This window comes from Macaca mulatta, chromosome 14 (genome assembly GCF_049350105.2).
Source record: "Macaca mulatta isolate MMU2019108-1 chromosome 14, T2T-MMU8v2.0, whole genome shotgun sequence".
In the NCBI taxonomy this organism is placed as follows: domain Eukaryota; kingdom Metazoa; phylum Chordata; class Mammalia; order Primates; family Cercopithecidae; genus Macaca; species Macaca mulatta.
The window spans coordinates 48,130,895-48,146,603 of NC_133419.1; the positions used below are offsets into that span (position 1 = coordinate 48,130,895).

Here is a 15,709-nt window from a genome sequence, read left to right on the forward strand (position 1 = left end):
TAAACTGCTAAGGCTGCCCAGCCTCCAAGAAGGATATACTTTCCAATGCCCATGCAGACTGTGTCTGAAAATTAATGTACAATAAAAACCACCCAGAAAGTAAAACCAAGGCCCCCTGAGGACATTAGATAAAGAAATTCCTCTCAGAAAGGTGAATCAGGGGTTGCCTGATGGGCAAATCAAGGAATATATTCATGAACTACAGCAGAGAGATTTAATTATTTTTGCCAAGCAGTACTTTCCAATTGCTATGGATCAGTGGCCACTGTATTTCTAATTCTCCCCTTTTCTAAAAGATCAATTTTAGGGGTCCTGGGCATGGTGGCTCACACCAAGTGATTCCAGTGCTTTGGGAGGCTGAGGGGAGAAGATTGCTTGAGACCAGGAGTTTAAGACCAGCCTGAGCAACGTAGCAATACTTCATCTCTACAAAAAAAATGTTTAGCCAGGCGTTCGTGGCGTGTGCCTGTAGTCCTAGCTACTAGGGAGACTGAGGTGGAAGATCACTTGAGCCCAGGAGTTCAAGGCTGCAGTAAGCTATGATCATACCACTGTACTCTAGACCAGACAACACAGTAAGACCCTGTCTCTAAAAAGCTTCAAAGTGAGTTTTCCTGCACCTTTGCATTATGCATCTGGCACTCTTGGGGCAGAAAACTTGTCTTTCAGTTTGTAGGTGGCCAGAACACAAGGAGCCACACCCTAACATGACAGAGGGGACTGTCTCCAGATAGCATGGTCTTTCATCTAATATGCAATAATGGGCTGGATTTCTAGTGGTTTCTCTTCAGGGAGAGAGGGGTGAGTGTTTTCTATCTCGGAAGAAGACGGTACACAGAAATTTAGGTAGCCAACAAGGGTGGCTGAGGTTCAAATTGAAAGTTGCCTACCAAACATTCCCTCTTCCCTTCTTCCTTAGTAAAATAATCCAACTTTATCTGGTCACATTGCCACATGGACTTCTCAGCCTCCCTAGCAGCTAGGTGTGGCCATCAGTGTGACCCAGTTCTGGTCGAGACATAAGTTCAGGTGCTGCTGGTTCTGGAAAATGGCCTCAGGGAAGCTGACTCAAGCAGAGAAAGTCCAGTTTCTTGCCTTCCCCACTGCCTCCAGGAGCAAACTTGAACAGTGAGAGTGAGGTAACCTGAGGATAAAAATCATGCACTGAGGATAGCAGAGCAGAAAGATAGGAACCTGGACACCACCTACTTCTAGACTTCTTTTATGTAAGAAAAAAACTCCTATTTAGTTTAAACCACTGTTATCTTTGGTTTTTCTGTTATATGTAACAGAACCTAATCTTAAATGATAAAGTATAGAGCAAAATAAAAAAGAATGAAAAATGACCTGAAATGGTAGCAAAAATGATTCAGGTGAAGAATTTCTAGCAGTTGAGGTTGCCAAAAGTAGAAAAAAGTTACCAGGAAACACAGGGAAATACTATGGCCTTTTCAGAATTGTTAATATCAAAGAAATATTTATTGAAAGAATGATAAGCACCCATAAAAGAATATCTACGTTTATGAGTGAGAGCAATCTAATTTAAAAGCAAGAGGCAGAGTTTTCTCACTTAAATAGCTCCTAATAGTTTCACTAAATTATGGCATAAAGCCACTTAATTAAATCACTAAAGGAGAACAAAAAAAAAAAAAAAATAGAAGAGACGTGTGAATGTGAGAGCAGAGAGCAGACAGTGAGTTTGTTTTCTTCCTGGTTCTGATAGACTTCAATCCTTTAATATCTGTGTCCCCAAAAAAGTGTTTTCATTTAAAAAGTATCTTCCTTTATTTCAAATATGCTTTTAAAATATTTATTGAGCAGAGAAAAAGGAAGGGAGCTAAAAAGATGAAATAGATGTTGAGTTAACAGCTTTCTTCCGAGCTCTGGTGGACTTCAGACTTTAAATGTCTGTTGGAAAAAAAAAAAAGTTCTTATTTTAAAAGTATCTTCCTTTATTCTGAATGTTCTTTCATATACAAATATACTTGTTTTAAAAAATATGCTTAGCTAATCATAGATTACAATTTTTAAAAACATGTTCTCTGGTAAGATTAATATAATTAGAAAGAATTACAAATAATGTTGAAATAAATCATTTTACCATAAATATGGTTATCAAATCATACAAATGATACAGCACTTAAAATTTGCTGCTGCATAAAACTTTTGGAGGCATTTTCATTTTTCTGTAATCTAAATTGCTCTAAAACTAGAAAAAACACACAGAAAATAACATACTATCTTCATGACTTGAAATTATATTTGTAATAAATGTGGACTTCAATTGATACAATAATTTATTTTCCTAAATAAATAATCAAACAAAATTACATACGTGGCTCAAACTTCAATTCTCCAGCTGGCCCTGATGGAGGAATTCCTTGTTGTAATTTTTTTTGTTCCATCTGCTGTATGACCTGGTGAATAGAAAACGAAAGTTAAAAGTATAACTTGATTTTCTACCATATGTGTGACCTTTGACAAAGCACAACAAAGTAACTGAAAATTGTTTTCTAAAACAAAGATATTCAAATGATAAGATTTAGATTTGACCAGGTGCAGTGGCTCACGCCTGTAGTCCCAACAATTTCAGAGGCCGAGGTGGGAGGATCACTTGAGGCCAGGAGTTCGAGACCAGCCTCAGCAACATAGTGAGACCTGGTCTCTACAAAATATATTAACATTAGCCAGGAACACTGGCATACACCTGTAGTCCTAGCTACTGGGGAGGCTGACGTGGGAGGATCACTTAAGCCCAGGAGTTTGAGGCTGCAGTGAACTATGATCACAGCACTGTACTCCAGCCTGGGAGACAGGCTGTCTCAAAATAAAATAAAGTAATATAAAATAAAATTTAGATTAATATTCCACAAAGCAGTTTTAAAGTATTAAAATTTAAAATACTATAGCAATAGCAGGGTACTATAGTACAATGAAATATGTTACAAAAACACAGGCTTTTAACAAAGAACCTAAAATCTTTTTTAATGCCATAATCTTTTGACAAAATGCCACCTGATGATATTCCAGCTTCTGAGCCTCCAGTTGATCATGCTGACGTTGTAGCTCTTCTTTTTGTTTCTGAAGCTCATCTGCCTTCTTCTTAAGTTCATTTTCTTGTAAAGCAATAATATTTTCATATTCTTTTAGTTCTTCCTCTGTGAAGAACTGTTGCTGATCTAATGTCTAAAAGAAAAAAAATGAGGAAAGAATCTCAAAACTACAACAATAAAGTCTGATTGAGCTTTAAAATTCTATGGTTAGCAAAGTATAAAAGAGTATCTATAGGATTATGCCTTTGGGGTAAGAAGGAAGGGGAAATAAGTAATATATATGTATGTACTCATTTGAACAAAAGAAAAAACAGGAAGAGAAACTCAGAGATTCTCTTCTGGGATTGACGACTAAAGGCAAAGAGTGAGAACTGGGTAAAAGAGACAAAGAGAACGTGGAAAGAGAAATAAAATTTATCATTCCCCCCCAATCCTCACTGAAACACCATATTTTAACAGCTGTCTGCACACAGAAAAGCACAAGAAACAAACATCAGGTGAGCACTCACAGTACCTGGTTTCAACTTCGTATCACCTACAAAGACATTGAGAAGGGCCAAAGAGACAGTCTTGAATCACCTATGCCACCTCTCCCCCACTCCCTCGCAGCAGACCTGCAGCACAGAGAGTCTGTGCCCTCTGGGGAAGGAGCATAGCGACTAGGGGACTTTACATTGAACTCAGTGCTGCCCTGTCACAGCAGAGAATAAAGGTGTGCTGGGCTCCACCAGTGACCATGCATACGAGCATTTGAACCAGCCCTAGCCAGAGGAGAATCGCCCATGCCAGCAATGGGTACTGAATTTCCTGGCAAGCCTCACCATGTGGGCTGAAGTGCTCTGGGGCCCTAGGTAAACTTGAAAGGCAGTCTAGGAAAGAAGGACTATAATTCCTAGGCAACTCCTAGTGCTAGGCTGGGCTGAGAGACAGTGAACTAGGGTAGCAGGTGACCAGGGGAGATACCAGCTGGTGAGGCTAAGGGGATGCTTGTGCTACCCCTCCCCCAACCTCAGGCAGTACAGCTTGCGGCTATGAAAGTGATTCCTTTCTTGAGGAAAGGAGAGGAAAAAGTAAAGAGGGCTTTGTTTTACATCTTGGATACCAGCTAAGCCACAGTAGGATAGGGCACCAGGCAGAATTGTGAGGTCCTGATTAGGGCACCAGGCAGAATTGTGAGGTCCTGATTCCAGGCCCTAACTCCCAGGTGACATTTCTAGACATACCCTGGCCCAAAAGGAAAACTGCTGCCTTAAGGGAGCAGTCCTGGCAGGCTTCATCACTTGCTGAGTGAAGAGCCCTTGGGCCCTGAATAACCAGGGGCAAGACCCAGGGAGTATGCTCTGGGTCTCGGGCTCTGAGACGTGCTGGCTTTGGGGTGACCCAGCACATTCCCAGCTGTAGTGGCTATGGTGAGAGACCCCTGTTTGAGGAAAGCAGAGGGGAAGTAAAGGTGATTTTTGTCTTGCACCCTAGGTACCAGTTTGGCCACAACAGGGTAGAGCAACAAGCAGGCTTTTGGGGTCCCCAAGTCCAGGCCTTGGCTCTTGGACAGCATTTCTGGACTCGCCTTGGGCCAGAGGGAAGCCAACTTCCCTGAAGGATAAAGGCCTGGCAGCATTTACTGCAAGGTGACAGAAAAGCCCTTGGGCTTTCAGTAAATATTAGCAGTGGCTGGCAGAACCCCGTGTGGACCAGAGGTGGTGGTGGTAATGGCCACAGGGAGAGCGTCCTCTGCCTGTGGAAAAAGGAGTGAAGAGCAGGAAGGCTTTTGTACTGTGGTTTGAGTGCCAGCTTAGCCACAGTAAAATAGAACATCAAGTAAATTGCCAGGGTTTTTTACTCCATTTCCTGGCTTCCAGACAGCATCTCTGGACACACTCAGGATCTGGGGGAACTTGCCACCATGAAGGAAAGGGCCTTGGGCAAGGCCCAGTGCCATGTTGGCTTCAGGCTTGACCCAGCACAGTTCCATGGTGATGCCCATAAGGGTACTTGCATCACCACACCTCCAGTTCCAGGTGGCTCAGCACACAGATAGAGACCATTTGTTTGGAAGAAAGCAAGGGAAAAGAACAAGAGTCTCTGCCTGGTAATCTAGAGAATTCTTCCGGATCTTATCCAAGACCACCAAGGTGGTACTTTTAAGAGTCTGCAAAAATCACAGAATTACTAGACTTTGGGCCCAAGTCCCGTGGAATACCTGGAAAGCTTTCCGAAGAAGGACATGCACAAACAAGCCCAGAATATGAAGATTACAATAACTTTCTAACTCTTCAATGCTCCGACACCAACAAACATCTACACACATCACCACCACCCAGGAAAACATGACCTAACCAAATGAATTAAATAAGGTTTCAGGTTCCAATCCCGGAGAACCAGAGATATATGACCTTTCAGATACAGAATTCAAAACAGCTGTGTTGAGGAAACTCAAAGAAATTCAAGATAACACAGAGAAGGAATTCAGAATTCTATCAGATAAATTTAACAAAGAGATCAAAATAATTAGAAAGAATCAAGCAGAAATTCTAGAGCTAAAAAATGGAATGGACATGCTGACGAATGCATCAGAGTCTCTTAATAGCAGAACTGATCAAGCAGAAGAAAGAATTACTGAGCTTGAAGACAGGCTATTTGAAAATACAGAGGACGCAAAGGAAAGAGAATGAAAAACAATGAAAGCATGCTTACAAGATCTAGAAAACAGCCTCAAAAGGGCAAATATAGGAGTTTTATTGGCCTGAAAGAGGAGGCAGAGAAAGAGATAAGGGTAGACAGTTTATTCAAAGGAATACTATCAGAAATATTTCAACATTCAAGTGCAAAAAGGTTATAGAACACCAAGCAGATTTAACTCACGTCAGACTACCTCAAGGCATTTAATAAACTACCAAAGGTCAAGTACAAAGAAATGATCCTGGCCAGGCGTAGTGACTCGCACCTGTAATCTCAGCACTTTGGGAGGCAGAGGTGGGCAGATCACTTGAGACCGGGATTTCAAGACCAGTCTGGCCAACATGGAAAAACTTCATCTCACCTAAAAATATAAAAATTAGCCAGATGTGGTGGCACACAGCTGTAATTCCAGCTGCTCGGGAGCCTAAACCACAAGAATCACTTGAACCTGAGAGGCAGAAGTTGCAGTGAGCCAAGATCACACCACTGCATTCCAGCTGGGGTAAGAGAGCAAGACTCTGTCTCAGGTGGCAGATTTTTCAGTGGAAATCTTACAGGCCAAGAGAGACTGGTATGAAATATTTGCAGCACTGATAGGAAAAAATTATTTTTACCCTAGAATAGTATATTCACTGAAAATATCCTTTAAGCATGAAGGAGAAATAAAGACCTTCTCAGATAAACAAAAACTGAGGGATTGCATCAACACCAGACCTGTCCTATAAGAAATGTGAAAGGTAGTTCTTCAATCTGAAAGAAAAGGATGTTAATGAGAACAAAGAAATCATCTGAAGGTACAAAACTCACTGGTAACAGTAAGCACACAGAAAAACACAGAATAATATCACACTGTAATTGCTGTATATAAACTTCTCTTGACTTAAGTAGAAAGGCCAAACAAGGAACCAATCAAAAATAACTAAAAATAAATAAAATAATAACTACAACTTTTCAAGACAGGCAATAAAATAAGATATAAAAAGTACAGTTGGGAGCGGTGGCTCAGGCCTGTAATCCCAGCACTTTGGGAGGCCGAGGCAGGCAGATCACTTGAGGTTGGGAGTTCGAGACCAGCCTGACCAACATGGAGAAACCCCATCTCTATTAAAAATACAAAAAATTAGCCGGGCATGGTGGCACATGCATGTAATCCCAGCTACTCAGGAGGCTGAGGCAGGAGAATCGCTTGAACCCAGGAGGCAGAGGTGGTGGTGGGCTGAGATAGCGCCATTACACTACAGTCTGGGTAACAAGAGCAAAACTCTGACTCAACAACAACAACAACAAAAACAAAGTAACAATGAAGCCAGGCGCAGTGGCTCATGCCTGTAATCCCGGCACTTTGGGAGGCTGAGGTGGGCAGATCACCTGAGGTTGGGAGTTTGAGACCAGCCTGACCAACATGGAGAAATCCTATCTCTACTATAAATACAAAATTAGCTGGGCATGGTGGTGCATGCCTGTAATCCCAGCTACTTAGGAGGCTGAGGCATGAGAATCGCTTGACCCCAGGAGGCGGAGGTTGTAATGAGCTGAGGTCTTGCCATTGAACTCCAGCCTGCGCAACGAGAGTGAAACTCTGTCTCAAAAAAAAAAAAAAAGTAACAAAAAGTTAAAAAGCAGGGGGATAAAGTGAAAGTGTAAAGTATTTATTTTCTTTTTGCATGGTTGTTTATGCAATCAGTGTTGTCATCAATTTAAAATAATGGGTTATAAAATATTATTTGCAGGCCTCATGGTAATCTCAAATCTAAAAACATACAATTGATACACATACAAAAAAAGCAAGAAATTAGAGCATGCCACCAGAGAAAATCAGCTTCACAGAAAGGAAGACAGGAAGGAAGAAAAAGAAGACAGCAAAACAATCAGAAAAATAACGAAATGGCAGGAGTAAGTCCCTACTTATCAGTAATAATAACTTCGAAAGTAAATCAACTAAACTTTTCAATCAAGATATAGAGTGTCTGAATAAATGAAAAAACAAGACCCAATGATCTGTTGCCTAAAAGAAACACACTTCACCTATAAAGATATACAGACTGAAAATAAAGAGATGGAAACAGATATTCCCTGCCAATGGAAACCAAAAAACAGCAGGAGTAGCAAGAGCAGTACTTACATCAGACAAAACAGAGGTCAAGACAAAAACTAAGAAGAGACAAAGAAAATGATAAATGGGTCCATTGAGCAAGAAGATATAATGATTATAAACAGATATGCACCCAACACTAGAACATCCAGATATATTAAGCAAATATTATTAGACCTAAAGACAAAGACAGGCCTCAATGCAATAACAGCTGAAGATTTCAACACCCCACTTTCAGCATTAGACAGAACTCCCAGACAGAAAATCAACAAAGTAACATTGGACACAGTCTACACTATAGATCAAATGGATCTAATAGATATTTAACAAACATTTCATCCAACAGCTATAGAGTACACATTTTTCTCCTTAGCACATAGATCGTTCTCAAAGATAGACAATATGGGCCAGGCACGGTGGCTCACACCTGTAATCCCAGCACTTTGGAAGGCCGAAGTGGGTGGATCACTTGAAGTCAGGAGTTCAAGACCAGCCTGACCAATATGGTAAACTCCATCTCTACTAAAAAGATACAAAAATTAGCCGAGCATTGTGACACACATCTTTAATCCCAGCTACTCAGGAGGCTGAGATAAGAGAATCGCTTGAACCCAGGAGGCAGAGGTTGCAGTGAGCCAAGATCTCCCCACTGCACTCTGGCCTGGGCAACAGACTGAGGCTCTGTCTCAAAAAAAATAAATAAATAAATAGACAAATAGACAATATGGTAGGTCACAAAACAAGTCTTAAAACATTCTGCTGAGCATGGTGGCTCATGCCAGTAATCCCAGCACTTTGGGAAGCCAAGGTGAGCAGATCACTTGAGGTTGGGAGTTCAAGACTAGCCTGGCCAGCATGGTGAAACCCCATCCCTACTAAAAATACAAAAATTAGCTGGGTGTGGTGGCATGCGCCTGTAATTCCAGCTACTTAGGAGGCTGAGGCACAAGAATTGCTTGAACCTGGAAGGTGAAGGTTGCAGTGAGCTGACATAGTGCCACTGCACTCCAGCCTGGGCAACAGAACAAGACTTTGTCTCAAAAAAAAAAAAAAATTCATAAAATAGAAATAATATTAAGCATCTTCTCTGATCACAATGGAATAAAACTACAAATTGATAATAAGAGGAATTTTGGAAACTATACAAACACATGGAAATGAAACAGTATGCTCCCGAATAACCAGTAGGTCAATGAAAAAATTAAGAAGGAAATTGAAACATTTCTTGAAACAAATGATAATGGAAACAACATACCAAATGCAGTACGAAGAGGAAAATGTATAGTTATAACTGTCTGTATCAAAAAAAGAAGAAAAATCTCAATAACCTAATAGTGCATCTTAACTAGAAAAGCAAGAGCAAACTAAATCCAAAAATAGTAGAAGAAATGAAAAAATAAAGATCAGAGTGGAAATAAATGAATATGAAATGAAGAAAACAATATAAAAGATCAATGAAACAAAAAGTTGGTTTTCTGAAGTTAAACAAAATTGACAAACCTTTAGCCACACTAAGAGACAAAGAGAGAAAACCCAAATAAATGAAATCAGAGATGAAAAAGGAGACATTACAACTGGTACTGCAGAAATTCAATGGATCATTAATGGCTACTATGAGCAACTATATGCCAATAAATTGGAAAATCTACAAGAAATGGACAAATTCCTAGACACATACAAACTACCAAGATTGAACTCGGAAGAAATCCAAAACCTGAACAGACCAATAACAAGTAATGAGATCAAGGCCATAATAAAAAGTCTCCCAGCAAAAAAATACCCAGGACCCAATGGCTTCACTGCTGAATTCTACCAAACCTTTAAAGAAAAACTAATGCAAATCCTACTCAAACTATTCCAAAAACTAAAGGAGGAAGAAATACTTCCAAACTCATTTGACAAGGCTCGTACTACCCTGATACCAAAACCAGACAAAGTCACATCAAAAAAAGAAAAGTACAAGGCAATAGCTCTGGTGGATATCAATGCAAAAATACTCAACAAAATAATAGCAAACTGAGTTCAACAATACATTAAAAAGATCATACATCATGGCCAACTGGGATTTATCCCTGTGATGCAAGGATGGGTCAAAATACACAAATCAATATGATATATCATATCAACAAAATGAAGAACAAAAACCATATGATCATTTCAATTGATGCTGAAAAAGCATTTGAAAAAATTCAACATCCCTTTATGATAAAAACCCTCAAAAAATGGGTATAGAAGGAACATACCTTGATATAATAAAAGGCATATACGACAGACCCACAGCTAATATCATACTGAATGGTAAAAACTGAAAATCTTTCCTCTAAGATCTGGAACACAACAAGGATGTCCACCATCACCACTGTTATTCAATGTAATACTGGAAGTCCTAGCTAGATCAATCAGACAAGAAAAAGATATAAAGGGCATCCAAACAGGAATGGAAGAAGTCAAACTATCCTTGTTTGCAGATGATATGATCTTGTATTTGGGAAAAACCTAAAGACTCCACATACAAAAAAACTATTAGAACTGATAAATTTAGTAAATTTGCAGGATACAAAATCAACATACAAAAATCAGCAGCATTTCTATATGCCAACAATAAAGCAATCTGAAAAAAGAAACTTAAAAATTAATCCCATTTACAATAGCCACAAATAAAATTAAATACATAGGAATTAACCAAAGAAGTTAAGATCTCTATAATGAAAACTATAAAACACAGATGAAAGAAACTGAAGAGGATATCAAAAAATGGAAAGATATTCCATGTTCAAAGATTGAAATAATCTATGTTGTGAAAATCTCCATATTACCCAAAGCAATCTACAAATTCAATGCAGTTCATATCAAAATGTCCAATGACATTTTTCACAGAAATAGATAAAACAATCCTAAAATTTATGTGAAACTACAAAAGACCTAGAATAACCAAAGCAAAAAGAACAAAACTGAAGGAATCACATCATCTGACTTCAAATTATCCTACAGAACTATAGTCACCAAAACACAATCGTACTGGCATAAAAACAGACATACAGGCCCAACGGAACAGAATAGAGAACCCAGAAACAAACCCACACACCTACTGTAAACTCGTTTTTGAAAAGGGTGCCAAGAACATACATTGGGGAAAATACAATCTCTTCAATAAATGGTGCTGGAAAACTGAACATTCATATGCAGAAGAATGAAACTTGATACCTATATCTTGCCTTATACAAAAATCAAATCCAAATGGATTAAAGACTTAACTCTAAGACCTCAAACTATCAAACTACTACAAGAAAACATTGAGGAAACTCTCCAGAACATTGACCTGGACAAAACATTCTTGAGTAATACCCATAAGCACAGACAACCAAAGCAAAAATAGACAAATTAGATCACATCAAGTAAAAAAGCTTCTGCAGAGCAAAGCAAAAAATCAACAAAGTGAAGGGATAACCCACAGAATGAGGGAAAATATTTGCAAACTATGCATCTGATAAGGGATTAATAACTAGAATATATAAGGGGTTCAAACAACTCTATAGGAAATTATCTAATAATCTGACAAAAATGGGCAAAAGATTTGAGTAGACATATCTCAAAAGAAGACATTAAATGGCAAACAGGCATATGAAAAAGTGCTCAACATCACTGACCATCAGAGAAACACAAATCAAAACTACAATGAGATACCATCTCACCCCAGTTAAAATGGCTTTTATCCAAAAGACAGGCAATAACAAATGTTGGCAAGGATGTGGAAAAAAGGGAACCCTCGTACACTGTTGGTAGGAATGTAAATTAATACAACCACTATGGAGAACAGTGTGGAAGTTCCTCAAAAAATTAAAAATAGAGTTAACATATGACCCAGCAATCTTAATGCAATCTTAATCCAAAAGAAAGGAAATTGGTATATCAAAATTAATACAACCACTATGGAGAACAGTGTGGAAGTTCCTCAAAAAATTAAAAATAGAGTTAACATATGACCCAGCAATCTTAATGCAATCTTAATCCAAAAGAAAGGAAATTGGTATATCAAAGAGATATCTGTGTTTCCATGTTTGTTGCAGTACTGTTCACAATGGCTTAGATTTGGAAGCAAGCTAAGCATCCATCAACAGATAAATGGATGAAGAAAATGTGGTACTTATATACAATGGAGTATTACTTCAGCCATAAAAAAAGAATGAGATTGTCATTTGCAACACCATGGATGGAACTGGAGGTCATTACGTTAAGTGAAATAAGCCAGGCACAGAAAGACAAATATCACATGTTCCTACTTATCTGTGGGATCTAAAAATCAAAATAATTGAACTCGTGGAGCTAGAGAATAGAAGGATGGTTACCAGAGGCTGGGAAAGGTGTGGAGTTGGGGAGTGGTGGGGACAGTTAATGGGTACCAAAAACAAATAGAATGAATAAAACCCAGTGTTTCATAGTACAACAGGGGGACTATAGTCAATAATAATTTAATTGTACATTTGAAAATAACTAAAAGAGTATAATTGGATTGCTTGTAACACAAAGGATAAATGCTTGAGGGGATGGATACTCAATTTTCCATTATGTAATTGTTACACATCGCATGCCTCTACCAAAATATCTAAGTACCCCGTAAATATATACACATACTATGTATGCACACACAATAAATTTTAATTATTAAAAAAAAAGAAAAAACTTATCTGAATACACCTTTTCTGTATAGATTCAATTTTTGGAAACGTGTTAATGTTTCACATACTCAAGAAAAGAAAATTAAAATCAACAAGACAGGAAAATCCTAAAACTTGAATAGAAAAACAGAAGTAAATAAATAGTACTTTTATTTTAAATGAATAAAATAACCCACGGAACAGAGAGGAAAAAAATGAACTAACCCAAGTAATTTTTGATCATAGTATTTGTACAATATGCCTTCATGTTAAAAATAACAACGACAAAATCTTTTTTTTTTTTTTTGAGACAGAGTCTTGCTCTGTCATCCAGGCTGGAGTGCTGAGGTGCAATCTCGGCTCACTGCAACCTCCGTCTCCCAGGTTCAAGTGATTCTCCTGCCTCAGCCTTCCAAGCAGCTGGGATTACAGGAATGCGCCACCACTCCCCCTGCTAATTTTTGTATTTTTAATAGAGACAGGGTTTCACCATGTTGGCCAGGTGTCAAACTCCTTATATCAGGTGATCCGCCCCCTTTGGCCTCCCAAAGTGCTGAGATGTTACAGGCATGAGCTACTGCACTGGCCCCAACAACAACAAAATCTAAACAAAATTTAAAGTCTCATTTTACAGAGGCATGGATTAGTATTCTGAAACTTCTTGTACATTCTAGGATTGAGTGAATAAATGAAATATTTTTAAGGAAAAGGGAGTTAGGTTTTGCATGAAATATGGCAAAAGATAGAATGCTAAGTTGAAATCAAAGTCGTTGCACATATGTTCATTGCAGCACTCTTTACAATAGCAAACACATAGAATCAACCTAAATGCGCAACCTAAATGAGTAGATAAAGAAATGTGGTACATATACACCATAGAATACTATGCAGCCATAAAAAAGAACGAGATCACGTCCCCTGTAGGAACATGGATGAACCTGGAGGCCGGTATCTTTAGCAAACTAATGCAGAAACAGAAAACCAAATACTGCCGGGCGCGGTGGCTCAAGCCTGTAATCCCAGCACTTTGGGAGGCCGAGACGGGCGGATCACGAGGTCAGGAGATCGAGACCATCTTGGCTAACTCGGTGAAACCCCGTCTCTACTAAAAAAAATACAAAAAACTAGCCGGGCATGGTGGTGGGCGCCTGTAGTCCCAGCTACTCGGGAGGCTGAGGCAGGAGAATGGCGTGAACCCAGGAGGCGGAGCTTGCAGTGAGCTGAGATCCGGCCACTGCACTCCAGCCCAGGCGACAGAGCGAGACTCCGTCTCAAAAAAAAAAAAAGAAAAAAAAAGAAAAAAAAAAAAAAGAAAACCAAATACTGCATGTTCTCACTTATAAGTAGGAGCTAAATAATGATAAACACATGGACACATAGAGAGGAACAACACACACTGGGGCCTATGGGAAGATAGAGGGCAGGAGGAGGAGGAGGATCAGGAAAAATAACTAATGGGTATGAGGGCTTAATACCTGGGTAATAAAATAATCTGTAAAACAAAACCCCAGGACACGAGTTTATATATATAAACTATATAATAAACCTGCACACGTACCCCTGAACTTTAAAAAATTAAAATGAAAAAAAAAGAAGTCAGAGGTGTTGGATTGCAATTGGAGATATCAGTGTAAATTCATGAGTTTTAATATATATTGATAGATATGCAGAAATGAATATTATATAGGTGTGTATATGTGTGTATGTGTGCATGTATGTGTGTACATATACACATCTATATTATATACATATTCTTTTAATTCCCCAGCTCTGTCATCTGACAAGACCTTGGAAGCAATGACACTGCAGTAGCAAGGAGCACATCCAGAGCCCAGATCTTGGTCTGCAGTATCCATCTCCACTAAAAGGAACCAGGGCTCCTCAGAAAAATGGGTCACTCTGGGTTGGGTGAGGGAAAGGATAAGGTAAGCCTTGAACATCCTGATATACTAAAAGTAAGAAAGTCTCCAAAGAATGATTTGGACATGTCAGAAGGACGCAAAAGCCAGTCTGAAGAAACTCTCACTGGCCAAGTCTGGGACAATTTGAGTATGGAAACAATGATGGTAAAGATTAGAGCTTATTGAATAAAAGAAACAATGAGTCTACACCAATATAAATAGAAGGTCAAGGGGGAAGGAATAGCTTTTCATTACAGTAGAAAGCCAACTAACAAATGTAGAAGGGATGATCAGGTTAGAAAATCTCCATTTGTCTACCATCACAGTAATAATTCTAGCTAGAATCATCAATGGACATCATAATACATTCACATATTCTCAAAGTATTTTTTTTAATTTTTTTATTTTTAGAGACAGGGTCTCACTACATTGCCCAGACTGGTCTCAAACTCCTGGGCTCAAGCTGTCCCCCTGCCTCCTAAGTAGCTGAGCCTACAGGTGGGCACCACCATGCTCAGCTCTGATATGTTTAAAGAGTGTACATATTTTTAATGGTGGATTTATAAATTGGTATAAGTCTTTTGAAAAGCAATTTTGCAGAAGAATTCGCCCTTCTCTATCCCTCTACTTATATCGGTGTAGACTCGTGTCTTCTTGTTTTATTCAATAAGTTCTAATCCTTATCATCATTATTTCCATGTTCAAATTGTCCCAGATTTGGCCAATGGGAGTTTCTTCAAACTGACTTTTGTGTCTTTGTGACATGTCTGTATCATTCTTTAGGGACTTCCTTGCTTTCAGTATATCAGGATGTTCAAGCCTTAAAAGCCTTAAAAATATTCCCTGGGTCCTGGTAATGCTACACTGAGAATCTACCCCATAAAACAACCCTAATCACATAAAAAGCTTTATACAAAAATGTATTTGTAGCAGCATTTTCTTTTTAAAATAGCATTAAAAAATGAAATAATCTAAATGTCTAACCCTGAAAAAATGTTTATATACCTCCATAGCTTTTAAAATAAGGCTTACAAATATTACGTGAAAAGATTTTTGATATGATGTTGAATGAATTTTTTTTTTTTTAAAGCTGACTTCTGTCTGGGCACAGTACTCACATCTGTAATCCCAGTACTTTGGGAGGCCAAGGCGGGCAGATTGCTTGAGCTCAGGAGTTCAAGACCAGCCTGGGCAACATGGCAAGATCCTGCCTCTATTAAAAATACAAAAAAAAAAAGGAAGATCCAGGCATGGTGGTGCATGCCTGTGGTCTCAGCTACTCAGGAGGCTGAGGTGGGAGGATCACTTGAGCCGGGGTGGGTTGAAGGG

At 38.8% G+C, this 15,709-nt stretch overlaps 1 protein-coding gene across 17 annotated transcripts in view; it reads right to left on the reverse strand.

Moving 5' to 3' along the window:
• Positions 1 to 1,796: 1,796 nt before the first annotated feature.
• The window catches only part of NUCB2 (nucleobindin 2), a 57,060-nt gene continuing 43,147 nt past the window's right edge, over positions 1,797 to 15,709 (reverse strand). For 16 of the 17 annotated variants that reach the window (XM_077963181.1, XM_077963178.1, XM_028833597.2 and 13 more), the window contains 3 exons: positions 3,016 to 3,186; positions 2,336 to 2,417; positions 1,797 to 1,908 (listed from right to left, as the gene is read on the reverse strand). In XM_077963181.1, the coding sequence (XP_077819307.1) occupies positions 1,901 to 1,908; positions 2,336 to 2,417; positions 3,016 to 3,186 (261 nt within the window). In that variant the 3' untranslated portion in view covers positions 1,797 to 1,900. Of the gene's footprint in view, positions 1,909 to 2,327; positions 2,418 to 3,015; positions 3,187 to 15,709 lie in introns of those variants that run through there. The other variant, XM_077963179.1, reaches the window with a different exon arrangement.